The following is a 14,395-nucleotide window of genomic DNA, read 5'->3' on the forward strand; positions in this document are numbered from 1 at the left end:
AGAGAGAAACACATAATGAATCTGAGATGTGATGTGAGCTAGACAGGGCCAGAATCCAAGTTGTGTTTGGCTAAACAACTTCCTGATTGCTTGATGAATAAATTGCAGTAGTGTCTACGAGGAGCAGAAGTAAAACACAACAAGAATACACCCTTTTTGGTAACGCTTTTTATTAAGGTCCTTTTAATAAGCGTTAGTTAATACATAATAAGACCCATATTAGTCCTTATGACATGTTTATTAACATTTGATATATGTTAATAAGACTATATTAGTGTTAATAATCTATATAAGGTTAATAAATCCTGTATTATGCAATTATTAACAGTTAACTATGCTTTTTGCAGCTTCCATTTGTAATGAGCACTACATTGTGGTCAAGGCTGATGAAATGTAAATAAATCATTACATAAAAATAAAAGGTTTTGACAAAAACATATTAACCTTCTTAACCTTATTATGGCACTGTTCTCTCTTTAGATCTAGTAGCTGCAAAAAAGCATAATTAACTGTTAATAAGCACATAGTTAATTGCTAATTACTACATAATAAAGTATGTATTAATCTTAATAAAGCAACTGTAAAGTTTATCAAAGGCAACAATGGCATAATAAGTAAGTGAGTAAGACTCAATGAATGAGTTTGTAATGCAATTAGAAACAATTATAAGTAACTTATAAGGCTTTTATTAACGCTCTTAAGCTGTCTATAAATTGTTAACAAGTGTCTTATAAGTGCTTAGAAATGTCTTATAATCTAACAATGAATGTGATTATGATAATATTATTAACACTTATATAATCTTATTAATATATCTAATGTTAATAAGCATCTTATAAGGACTTAAGGGTCTTATTAACTATAACCTAACGCTTATTACAGGGACCTTAATAAAAATGACCCATTTTTTTAATACCGAAGAAGAGTTGACATCAACTTGTTTGGGTTTGGTAGAATTATGCGTTATTATTTGTTTTATAAAAGACGGAAACTTGAGGGAGTTGTGCAAGAAGATGCAATTTATGATGTTTCACTGTTTGTTATGGCTGCTACTGGATTTTATGATATGAGATATTTTCTCAACAGGATATTCTGACTTTTTGAGTGTGCTGCTATTTTCATGGATCTCATTCTCAAATCGCTATTAAAAAAGTGAAGATTAAAGTGATAATCTCAAGATTTTCATGGAAATAAATGTGTGTTAAATCACTATCTATCGCCAAATGAGTTAACACATGGTGATTGAGCCTATGGCCCACTCATGCATTTGCATCTGCAGTATTACAGGCTGGGTGTCTGGTGGGACTTTTGCAGAAAAAATCACAAGCAGCGCCCAGTTAGTGACACGCTTCACCCAGCAATGGTTGGTCTGCCAGAAAGGGTAAGCGGAGCTAAGCGACTTCTTTTCCGGTCTCTGCAAGTGTTGCGAGTAAACAGTAATCTACTATGGCTGAACAAACAAAGAAAAGATCGATGACCACAGATACAAATTCAAAAATAAGTGAAAATCCACTCAGATGAAGGCAAACAGTCTAACAAGGAAAGCGACTGTCAGATCACTAATCAAGAGTTACAACCGGAGCCAACTACAACACACATGCGACACTGTTTGGATATCTGGGAAGTGTGCTCCCGCAATTACCATTTATCGCCATAGGTGCCGCCAATGAGCTCGAAACTGAGATCTTTGAGATTACAACTTTAAATAGCTTATTTTGATAATTAATAATTTTACAATATTTGCTGTAATGTAGCATTTTTTGTAGCTTTAAGCCAAGTTAGCAAACAAGAGGACAAAAGAAACAACACAAGCGACATCCAATTTATCAGTATTGTATGACAGAAAATAACAAGGGCTAAATGGAATGAACTCTAACATAACATAACTTTAGGAATTTGAGGGGATTTATTGAGTAATCTCACAACACTTTTACACAGCCTCATTTGGGAGTAGACTCGACACAATAACCTTTAACTCCTGCTGTTAAAAGACTTAAAGCTTATTAGCTTGTCCAGACAAATGACAAATTTGTGCTAAAATGTTATGGAGAATATTATTTTACCCTTCACACCTGTGTCGAGAGATCTGCAGAAAGATTTCATAAGTCAGCTAGCCCATGTAGAATAGACTACTTGTGTTTAAAGCTTTACAGCTTCTAAGCGGCCTTCTCCATTATGTATATACTTGTAAAGATGTGAAAGAGAGGTCATGGCGAAGAGGTCCAGGTTGTTGAGTGAGCAGCTTCGGGTCAAATCCACAGAGACCAATCCGCATCTATTACCAAACGCAGGAAAAACAAGCAGCCATGAGGCCTCTAAGGCAGGGCTGAGTTTCTTGCCGGAGACAATAATTTTTATTTATTTATTTTTCTGTGTTTTCTTCCTTCCACATGTAGGCGGAATTGACAAAGCAGAACAAAGCTAGTTATTATGGCGTTGTGCACATCACTTTCCTTTCCTCTCTCGCTTCCTTCCATCATCTCTCCTCTCATCTTCTCTCACTGATCCCCTCATCATTGGGCCGTTGAAGAAGGCAGAAATACTGGAGAGGAAAACCACTTTGCTTTTCATGCCTTTAGACGATGATACATCTGTGAGCCGTCGTTTAATCAGCGCCCAGACCAGCGAGTTGCGCTCACTTATGTTTCCTTTGATTATCCTCCTGTTTACTCCTCTTCTCATTTGATATTTCAAATTTTCCTGCACATGATATCTCCCCAGGATTCAATGGGCTTGTATGTTAGCAAGTCGGAGATGAGAAGAGGAGGAGCAGGAGGAGAAGAAGAAGACTGGATGAGTGCATGCTTAAGGGTGATGGTGGTGGTGGAATGTCAAATTATGCTCTGAGGGGTTTCTTTTGCTCACTTTCACATCAGTAAGCAATTGAATCACAGTTATTTAAGCTGCACGACGTGGAGATAACATTACGGCATGTCTACTTATCTCAGACGGTAGAGACAGGTTGCTCAGAGTTGCTTTAGACAACATGACTTGCTTTTTCTCACTTGACTTTAAGATTAACTCCACATTTGCACCTTACATAATTTGAGACTTATATCTTCAAATTTTTCCCCACCGTCTGAACGCACCTCATAAATATGGTTACATAAACAGCGATCGAGATGTAGGCTACCACATTTCTGAAGAACTTAAAACAGGAAATGATCTTTTTGTGGAAAATTTTGTCTCTGCATTCCTCTCCTTTCTGTGCCGTTAATCTTCCCTCCGAGCTAATCCAGTGGGCAGATCCACAGTGATTATCTCTTCCTTTTATTCATAACCGGCCCTATACCGCCTCTCATCTCTCTTTTTTTTCCCTTCTCCCATCCTCACTTCCCTCTCTCTCTCTCCACGTCTCCTCCCTCCTTACTTTCTTCATTGCACTTTTTAAGACCCCCCGTTGTCTTTCAGAGGAAAGTGAGCGATAGGAATAAATTGTTTGAGTGACGCATTTTTCAGAAGCCGCTGCAGCTACAGTAGGTGATATTATTGTGTTAGATTGTGTGCGCGGCTGTGTATTAGGCAGATGAATAAACAGTGTTATTATTAGCAGCAAAACAGTGATTTGAAGGGATAACACAGCGGTAACAGCGCGCGTGTGTGATAACGATAATGAACAAGTGTGTTTCTTAGGAGGAGGATTGTCATGACAAGGATGCTTTAATTAGATTAGACTCAGCGTGTTTTGATACCCCGTCGCTGTGTGTGGGTGTGGATGTGTGTGTACATGTATGTGCACGAGTGCGGGCGGGTCGGTGTCTTATTTTATGTGTGTACGCAGCTTGAGCGTTTATTTTGGCTCTTGTGCAAGTCAGGGACACTTAAGCAGTGTTTCTCTTCCTTTCGGCCAGTATTTGCATATTATCAGTGTCTGTGTTTATGTCTGCCGGCCTCACTCTGCCTCCATTTCCTCTCCCAGACCTCAGTATCTCTCGCCTTTGTGCCCTATCTATTGTACTCTGTGAGAGAACATAGTCTTCCTTCCACCTATCGCCACTCCAGCCCTTTCCTCCCAACGAATCCTCTTGTTTCCCATCTCTCATCCATTCCGCTCCTCCGACTACCCACTTTATTTTTTTCATTTACCTTTTTCGAACACTTCTCCTCGACCTCCTCAACTTCCTTTCCTTTCACCCTCTTCTCCCACTCCACCTCCTCCTCCGCTCTCATTTCCATCTGAGCATGTCCTTGTGTTGTTTATTTGATCAGGGAGCTGTTTTCTCCATGAAAGCTGTGTCTAAATCACCAAATCACTCAGAAGCGCGACATAGCGATACACCAAAGGTATAATTAGTCCTTAATTAGAAACTTTATCTAATACATTACACGGCCGTAATCGGGGATGTGCTAACGAACCTGGATGGTGAAAATTAGATTCCCACATTACAACAGAGAGCGGATTATCTACCTCGATGTGTTGGACCGGTTGCCTGGAGACATGCTTGCCTTTTTTAGTCTAAAAATCCAAGTTATTTCACTTTGATGTGTGTCAGCTTTTTCATTTTCTTTGTTAAGAGGAGGCTCGAAACCGCTGCAGGATTCATGCCTGTGTTCTGCTGCGAAGCACTTACTGAGAAAACACGGTTATTACAAGAGGCTGCAAAACCAACCTGATGCAACGTGCTATGCTAAGACTTGACATTAGGCTGTGTGTGTGTGTGTGTGTGTTTGTGTGTGTGTTCCAGAGCTGGAAGTAGCCAGGCTGAGCACGGATGGGAACCTAGCCGACCTGACATTCCCTCAGTCAGAACTACACGGAAACTCCATCCAGCTGTCAGCCAGCACTCTCAAACAGCACGGCAGAAACGGTAGAGGAGAAATCTCACATTCTCTCTCTCCCTCTCACTCTCAGTATGACGTCTCTTACCCCTCTCTCTCTCTCTCTCTCTCTATCTCTATCTCTGTCTCTATCTCTGTCTAACCCACTTGCAATATTTTCTCCCTCACTCTTCCTCCCTTCCACTGTCTATTTCTGTCATCATTGTTTAATCCAGCAATTATCAAGCGCACCTTCTCCCTGTTCCCGTGTGTCTTCTCGCAGGTGAGATCAGGATGGCCTTTGTCCTGTACAGGAACTTGGGTTCCTACTTGTCCACAGAGAATGCGAGCATCAGACCGAGCAGCGAGGCGGTCTACCCTAATTACTCTTTGATCGTCAACTCCCCGGTCATCACAGCATCAATTAACAAGGAGAGCAATAAGGTTTACCTGTCTGAACCTGTGGTCTTCACTGTCAAACACCTGCAGGTAAGAGATGTGGAAGGTGATGGCTTCTTTTTTCCAGACACAAAATAATAACTTGCTGTGAGATAATGGGGCAGAATGAGAGGTTAAAGGGACATGGCTGGTGTTGTTCTATATTCTTCTTATTAAAGCAAATCCCATGAAAAACACTAAATTTCTAAACAAACAATTATCGTCTGTGTCGCCAAAGCTTCAAACACTTTATTCCTCTGTGCCACTGACCTACATTGTCATCGTAATACTAAAGCAAAACACATTAAAGAGCCACATGCTTGTTTCCTGTAATGTGTTTGCTCATTTTAATGTATAAACGCATGAACACGCCTTTAAAAAAAAATAAAAATACATTAGACATACTGTCCTTCTGCTGTAAATAGTCCCTAGAGCACAAAGATGTGTTTTAATCCATCGCAGGAAACAGCTCCTAGCAAATGCTTTTACTCCTGTTAGAGTGTTCTCTAAAATCACACAGTGCCAGCTGTTAAAAGAAACTATTAAGCCCTTTTTTTTGTCTTTATTTGGGGGGAAAAAAACACTTAATGTTAGTGACTCATTTTTAAAGATTTTCATTCTCATTAGGAACGCTTAGGCTCCGGCTTGAGTGCAGCAGACAGGGAAGATGAGGGCTGTCTGGCCATCGCTAATTACTGCTAACAACATACTGAAGTTGGAGGGAATTGTTAAACAAATGTTATAATGCATTGTTGGTTTGGGTTTTGTATAGAAATTTGTTGATAACAAGAAAAATGTATATGCTTTATAACGACAACTGTACATGGTACAAACCAGAAACGCAAGCTCTAGTCTTGTGACTTAAAAAAGCCTCATGTTTCGACACATATATATGTATAACTTAATGGGGATAGACATGTAAGGGATGATGTACAGTGAGCAGGTCTCGTCTCACCCTGAAGGGACCTGATTGAGGTTTCCTGTCTCGTCTGTTGATATTTTCTTCTCCATGTATCCCATTCTGTGTTCTGTTTAATGTTCACTTCATGTGTCAGTTTTGTAAATGGTACATGTATAATGTACATGTACTTATATAGCGCTTTTCTAGTCTTTGCGACCACTCAAAGCTGCTTTTACACTACATATCACATTCACCCATTCATACACACATTCATACACTGATGGCAGAGTCTGCTATGTAAAGTGCCCAACTGTCAATCAGGGCAATTTTTGGAGCAATTTGGGTTCAGTGTCCAAGGACACTTCCTCATGTAGCCTAAGGGAGTTGGGGATCGAACCTCCGACCTTCCGATTGAAAGACGACCGACTCTACCACTGAGCCACAGCCGCCACTCACTTGTAGATCTCTCTGTCGTAGCGTTCAGTTTTTGCACTGTTTAACCTTTATTGCTTTCTCTCCGCTGTAAACAAACCGATGTCAAATTTACCAGACTTCTTTCGGCGGATTGACACGATTACAGTTAGTCCCCCTGATTGCGTGATTAGAGCTGCATCCCTAGCAACGGTCTATTCTTCATAGCAACGGTCTGTTATCGAGAAATAACAGACCTGCCAGTCAGAATCAAGTGCTTAACACAGCTGTGTAATAAATGTAATTAGTATTCCAAAGCACTGAAAGCTCTTTCTTGTAGTTCTGTATAAACATTCATTAACACAGCTTTTTAAAAAAGGGTTCATGTGCTGTGTTTTTTATGGTCATTGTTCTGAGATCTTAAAGTCTTTCAACTGACTTCTAATTTGCTTATCAAGATTTGGAAACAGCTTTTACTAGTTGGACTCGATTAATGTTGTCTTGCCCCAAATTGCACAAGACACACTCTGGTATTAACAATAACTCCTCATTGCTTCATACTGTGAACCGAATAGTGGTGCTCAATGCAACACTTTTATGTTGCTCATTCAACAAGCAAATGTTGATCCAGTTGGTGATCCAGCTCGTTGGCAGAAGAAAGCTCCTCACTGTCTCACTTGCTCATTTTGAGAGTAACTGCACAAACGCAACACACACAGCCTCATCAGTTTACACAACACGAGCAGCTCCTACACTTCACAATCTCACACAACAAGCACGGACACGGCGCCGCCACCTCCTGCCATGGCTCCATGTTTATTTGTTGCTGCACTCTCGCATCCTGTCCCTTCTGTTTGTTGTCTTGTTGTTGTGTGTGCTTGACTCCCTCTCGGTGTCTCTTCCTCTCCATCCTTTTCTCCACCACCTCCTCCCACCATTTTTCTCACTTTTATTTTGGCTCTCCCACCACTCCATGGTTCTACCTCCCACCTCCCCATGATGACTAAGTATCTGTTCTCTGTCTTCCTGCTCCCCCATCCCTCCTCCTTTTTGGTCCTTTTCTCTCCTCTCCCCTCTCACTCTCTCTTTCTCTTTCTTCCTCCTCCTCCTCCTCCTCCTCCCTTGCCCCCAGCATTCGGAAGAGAACTTCAATCCCAACTGTTCGTTCTGGAGCTACTCCAAGCGCACCATGACGGGATTCTGGTCGACACAGGACTGTCGTCTGCTGGCTACCAATCGCACACACACCAGCTGCTCCTGCACACACCTCACCAGCTTTGCAGTGCTCATGGCCCACGTGGAGGTCAAGGTAGGCGTTTATTCTGCCTTCTTTGACAGGGCGGGAGGGTGGGCAGGATCGAAGGGTCAGTTGTTCTTCATTTGATTAGTAGTGGCTGCCAAAGCTGGTCGACAGGCTCTAAAAACAGGGAAGGAAGAAAGAGGAGACCACAGCATCTGGAAAATAGATTTCAGCTCCCCAGACTCTCCTGCGCTGAGTAATCACACTTGGCAGGGGAAATTTTACAATTGATTCGTCAGGCTAGATGATGACATTGGGATGACAAAAAAACATGCATTTCAAACACTCAGTTAAGGAGTTTTGGATTACTTTAATTCTCCACAGGAGCTTACATCAGATATAAAGGCTGCTGGTCCTATTTGATTGTAATGGAGACATTGAATGATCAGAAAGTTAAGGTGGCTCATTTATTTTGATATCCTTGAGCCACTGTGGGCGCTGGAGAGAAAACCTCATTGTCCCGCTGTGTGTGGGATAAGTACTTTTTGTCTCCCTCTTTTGTTTCGTTAAGTTCCTTCTCACAAATCAGCTCTTGTAACTCTGGATATTGTGTGACACCCAGTTTCTCCCTCTGGGCCCGAGGATGTGTGTTACTTCGAAAGGGGTCATGGTCAGAGCTAGCTTGGCAGCCCTTTGTGAACACAGTGTGGGGGTTTGAGCAGTAGATCCATCACAGCAGTGCTGTGTTGAACATTGCTCTGCCTGCCAGGTTGCAGGACACTGATGGATAGAGCCAGCACACCTGTGCAACACAGCGTAACGCTGTGGCCCTGAACGCTCAGCGACACACAGCCAGACTTGCATAAGTCAGGGGAGGGGGGGATGTGTGTCTGCTCCTACAGTATGCTTCACGTTACAACACTGTGACTCATGTATGTTTTTTTGAACACCCAGGCTAAACAAAGCTAAGTATAGTAGCTGTTAAATAATCCACTCAAGCTTGTCTCTCTCTGTTTTCCTTCACTTCCCACAGAAGTCAGACAGCATGCACGACCTGCTCCTTGACGTTATCACATGGGTGGGGATCCTGCTGTCGCTGGTTTGCCTCCTTATCTGCATCTTCACCTTCTGCTTCTTCCGCGGACTGCAGAGTGACCGCAACACCATCCACAAGAACCTGTGTATCAGCCTCTTCATCGCTGAGTCACTGTTCCTGGTCGGGATCAACAGGGCCGATCAGCCGGTAAGAAGGGCGGGGGTTTGCTCTGTGTGTGTGTGTGCGTGTGTGAACATTATGCAGCATTTGCGTATATGCATATTCTCTGTGCTACAAGTTGCAAGTAATAGACAGTCCATCTTTCTTATAAAAGATGAAATATATTGCTCATTTCATAATGTCTTTTCGTGCCCCTGTGCCAGCGACAGCCGTGGTCGGAGGCAGTATTTTTTAGAGATGTCTTTACGTTATCAAGAACCTGAAATCTCAGCAATGCTTTGTGGGAGTTTCTTAAAATTTGACACATAGCTCAAAGATTAACTTGGTTAAATATCAAGGTCAGTGTGATCTGACAAAACAGATTTTTGGTCATAATTATGCCAAACTTTCACACAAATATTTACTAAGTTAATATGCTGGAATGATGACATATTTAACATTAGAGAGTGAGATTCAGGCTGAAGACAAGTAATGAGTATATGAGTGAACAGTGTGATGAAAAACACCAAAACATAAGAATAAGATGGGATGCGATTACCAGTAAAGGCAGTGGTGAGGATGCATGTCTGCATGGTGGTGTAGTGTGATGATGTTGAGGGGCTGCACCGCACTGTCTACTTCATTTTGGCATCGTAATGTCCTGTAGAAACACTTTTCTGGCTGTTATTTAAAGTCATAACTTGGGTACAGAAGAGCAGATCAAGACCACATTTGGTCTTTGACTGAATTGGTGACACAAGACAGTCATTCTGTAAACCCTGTGCTGTCAGGTCAAAGATGTCTGTGCAGCATTAAATCCACATTTAAAGTATTGTAATAGCTTTGGGTTCTGTCAGCATCAGCTTATGTGACATTAACTATTTTAAAGAATCTGCCTGTTTGTTGTTCCTCTCAGTGAACTTAACAGACATACAGCAGAACAGGGACAACAAACCCTAACAAAGTCAAGTCAAATTTTATTTCCACATATCGTTGCAACGCAAATAAAAAAATTGCCTCAAGGGGATTCTCAGTTTGTTCAGAAAAACACTCCTCTCTAGGGAGAGAGAGAGAGAGCGTTGGTTTCCACAAACTTGACTGGTTGGCGGCGGCATCCAACCAGGAGGCGGTAATTCCAGTTTTTCATTCTGTCTTGGCACAGGCTTGGCATAACTGTCCACTGACCAATACCACTGATCAGTCTGCATTGTTGGCAGAGTAAATTGTGAAATGTTTACTAACTTGCTGTCAGTGGTTGACCACATTTGCCGCTTCATGAATAAGAAACAGTAGATCTGGTGCGTGCAGCATTCCCGGAATAAACGGAAAACAGAAGTTTTTCTGGGTGGCTGATACACGAACCATATTTGTGTATTCAAAGCAGCCTATATTATGCAACTTTATCTCATAAATTGTGTTAGGAAAAAGTGAGTTTACTGGCGTTGTTTATACGGCAAATGTTTTCCATGATGTCATTTCTCAGATTAATTTTATTACAGTTGTGGCTAATTTTGGAAGGATTTCCAACCACGGCAGGAAGGGAGACAAAAACACAACTGTTGGCAATAAGGTGGTTTTTCTTCTTGAATGGCGAGAATATAATAAATATGTAGACCAGTTGCAACAGAGATGATTAACAATACACTTGGTGCATATTACACAGACGTGCTTATCGGCTGCGTAATGTGTTAAAGCTCATGTGTTAGCTTTGTTTTAGCTGAGGTTATGTGTATGCTGCGCTCCAGTGTTCAGTTGCTTTTGTTAGTCTTTTCCCCCCTCAGGCTACAAGAGCTGCAGTCTATCACTTCTGCCAGGGAATCCCTGTGGTTGCGAGTAGGATGTTTGTAAAATAATAAAACGTTCACAAACAAAGCCTGTATGAGGCGGGAAAGCGAACATGGGTTCCACCTGTATTTGCCAGAAGAGTGCTGTCGTGTGGCTTTAGACAAGACTGAAATCTGCACGCATCACTGCTAAACTGTTTCCAGGTGTTTTACAGTGATGTCTGTCAGATTTACGGTCTGTATTGATTGTCAAAGAAATGGCAGAGTTGCATTGATAGTTTTCTTTCTTTGGTTTTCTTTAAAGCTGTCACTATGCCATCACCTGAGAAATACTGTATACAATTCATTGTGTATATCACTGTATGCATTGGACAATCGTAATAGAATCCTTACTCTTCATGAATTCAGCATGCTCTACATCTCTATGATCATAGCAGTTATTAGTTATGGTCACACCTCTTGAAGTCCCTCCCTTTAAACCAGTGATGCCTTCTTCAGACCCGCACGGCGTCTGGCACGAGTGGATCCAAACATGTGATTCCATCAGTGGATCGGCTCTTTGCAGCTGTTGAGGCCTCTGCAAATAGGGCTTAAGAAACTCTACTAGTTAAAACCTAATTTGTCATTTTCAGTTTTTCACTCTCACTCCCCGAGCCTCACCAGATTGGGACTTTCCTTTACAGTTAATGAGGCATGACGTTTGCTGCTCATGTGGAACTGTGCCCAGCTTTTGCAGCTCACAACTGCAGGAAAGGAGGATGACTAACAAAATGTACTAGTAGCTAGGAAGAGACCTTACCTGACCTTTGCTGTGAATAACAACAAACCCATTTGTTTGCTTATTAAAGAGCTAAAATTATTGTGCATATTTTGCGCGTGGTTAGTTGAGGTTGGTTTAAATCTGCTGGACGTAAAATACAACTCACAAGCTCAAGCCAATACATTTTAAATGAATCAAATGTACTGGCATCGTATGCGCTGTTCTAGAGATACGCACCTTCAACAACCCTCGACCACAAATGCTCCTGATGAAACCCAAAAGAAATAGTTCCACCCCTGAGAGTGTGCAGGAATTTATAAATCATGTAGCTTCAATATGTGAAGTAATTCTTACAAATCAGTGGACTAAACAATACAAAGCTCCGTCCCTGATGATGCACAGTGCAGATTTGGCTCGACTATCAGTGCTGACATTGTCTGCATTCCAGTCACAGCCAATGTTGTCTAATCCATATGGTCCGCATTCAATACGCCAATCATGGATTAGGACTTGGACGCGAGCACTTACGCAAAAATCCTCTGGGTCAAATAAGACATTCTCCTATAATTCCTCTGGGCAAGGTCACCCAAATATAATCAGCATAAATTGTAGGAAGATTTGACGTGTGGAAGTACTGGCGTAGCATGATAGTACTATACACAACAGGGTTTCGAACACACATGCTCGGTAGCCTATGTTTCCTTTGTCTGTGCGCTGTTTGAGTGCATGTGCCTGTCGGGGAGGAAGTGCTCAGGGCTGCATCCTTTATCTCCTCCATAGTATTCAAGAAACCTTGTAGCAGCCACAGGCCTTTGGATCCTTTTAAGCACTCTTATTCTTATAGCAAATGAAGAGACAAAACAATTTTGATTGAATGTGTTTTGACATTGAGGCGTGCATATTTCCCTTCGTGTGCGTGTTTGTGTGGGAGGGATCATGTGTCTTTGTATGTGCGTGTGCCACTGTACTTGCGTGTGCCATTCTCCTGTTAATTACTGGTGACTATTTGTGACCTCCATTAACATCCTCGGCGTCACTTAGCTCGCTGCCGGTTAAGCCAGTAATTCCAGCAGGAAAACTAAATGACTTTGCATAAGAAGCCACCTTTTTTTTTTTTCTTTCTTTCTTTACCTGTGTGTGTGTGTGCATGCGTGTGTCTTTGTGTGTGTAGGCTACACAGTGCGATCATTAGAAATGGAAATGAGTGACTCCCTCGCCCCCTAAACTCATTGTCTCTCAGACATTAGGTAATTGTCTCTTGCTGCAAACCCCTCCATTATAAAAGTCTGTTAGCTCTCCCATTCAATGATTTAGCAGCGACTCTTTAGATTAGAACATTTCCATGAAGGACCACATCTAACCACTCATTCCTCTGTCGCCTTCTTTTCTTAAGCACCCCTCTTTTCTTCCCATCCCATTGCCTAAATTGTTAATGCAGTTTTAGGTTTGATACCCCCTCTTTCATTTCCCTCCTGCTCATCCTTTGCTGCTCTGTGTTTTACTTTTTTACATTCTGGAGACTCTCTCAAAGGGTTCTCTAAGTATTTTATCATCTGCCTCTCGTACTCTTTTACATTCCTTTCATCCGTCACTATTCACTGGCTACTAACAATGTGATTTAAAATTCCTTTCATTCACCTCCAGTGCAAATTTATAACCACTGGCAGGTACCAATGTTATACATTTTATTTTATATTAAATAATAACAATTGCAGGAGAAGCTAAATTAAAGAAATGTACTGCATTATGAATATGTGGTCCACTTAAAGAAGCAATTCGCCCCTGGTAAAAGCCTCTGTCAGTCAAAGCAGGTGTTCTCTGTAATCGATAGAAGCAATAATATTTGAAATTGGCGCCATAGCTGTGGAGAAAGTTGTACAAACAGCTTGTGGTTTCGCCCACTCTAAATTCCTACAACACCCAGCGTGCATTGCGCCCCTCCCTCTGACAGTAACGACCCAGCGAGAGACGCTGGAGTGAAATACTACCGTTTTCCAGTCAAGGACATTGATCGCTGCAGGCAATGGTTCAGAGCGGTACAAAAATCTGAAATACGTTGAGAATATACCGGTGGGTCGTCCAAAATATCTTCAGGTCTGCAGTCTACATTTCAAACCTGACGATTTTGAACGAGACATGACATCAGAGGCGGGCGTCCTAGATTGAAGTGTAGTTTAGCGAGCTCCCTGGCCTCCGCCAGATGAGGTGTTTTACGCCGCCTGGCGGAGGTTTTCCATAGCTCATTTGAAAAGCGGATAGCGTCCTCCAAAGGCACAGAGCCAAATTGCATTTTTTCTCTACCATAATGGCATTAGCTCCCCGTGATAGCATGATAACACTGAGGTGGGAAATGACCCTTTGAAACACACAGTTCAGCTCGAGTATTGGCATTAAAACCTGTAGTTTTTCCCTTCACATATTCTGTATCTAAACTGCTGTAACTGCTGGCCTTGGCTGCGCTCTAAAATGTGTCAAATTTTATGTGTGCTTTGTCTCTTTCATACTAAGCTGCTGAGTCATTTTTGCAGCAGTATCACTCATTTTTGTTCATCCTTTGCCTTGAAAAAAAAAATCATTTAGTATTTTCAAGTGTTGCCAAGTCGTCCGCCCTCCTAAACACCTCCAACCCTTTCTCTCGCTCCCCCTCAGAAGCTTTTAAATGTGCTTTGCTACTCTTTTTGTGAAATATGGTCAATCAGCAGAGGCTGCAGCACCAACTTGTCACTTGTAGTTACTCATTTATCTTTGTGGATGGCAGGTTGAGTAAAGTATGAAGGAGGTGCAACTAATATCGCTATCTTAAAGTGATTTTGAGTCATAGTGTCACCTGTAATTGCTCTTATGATGCATTATGAGTTTGAGTTCCATCTGTTTATGTATGCTTTATGTCTATCCCGGTAAAGGCAGC

The 14,395-nt window shown here is 41.8% G+C and overlaps 1 protein-coding gene across 1 annotated transcript in view; it reads left to right on the forward strand.

Moving 5' to 3' along the window:
* The window catches only part of adgrl3.1 (adhesion G protein-coupled receptor L3.1), a 127,728-nt gene that overhangs the window by 92,722 nt on the left and 20,611 nt on the right, over positions 1 to 14,395 (forward strand). Inside the window, exons 12-15 of the mRNA XM_069666737.1 lie at positions 4,686 to 4,808; positions 5,042 to 5,247; positions 7,641 to 7,817; positions 8,782 to 8,991. Coding sequence (XP_069522838.1) covers positions 4,686 to 4,808; positions 5,042 to 5,247; positions 7,641 to 7,817; positions 8,782 to 8,991 — 716 coding nt within the window. The remainder of the gene's footprint in view (positions 1 to 4,685; positions 4,809 to 5,041; positions 5,248 to 7,640; positions 7,818 to 8,781; positions 8,992 to 14,395) is intronic.

The sequence above is a fragment of the Semicossyphus pulcher genome, unplaced genomic scaffold, assembly GCF_022749685.1.
Source record: "Semicossyphus pulcher isolate SPU_LCO1_2020_fin unplaced genomic scaffold, fSemPul1.0.p SCAF_17, whole genome shotgun sequence".
NCBI classification, from domain to species: Eukaryota; Metazoa; Chordata; class Actinopteri; order Labriformes; family Labridae; genus Semicossyphus; species Semicossyphus pulcher.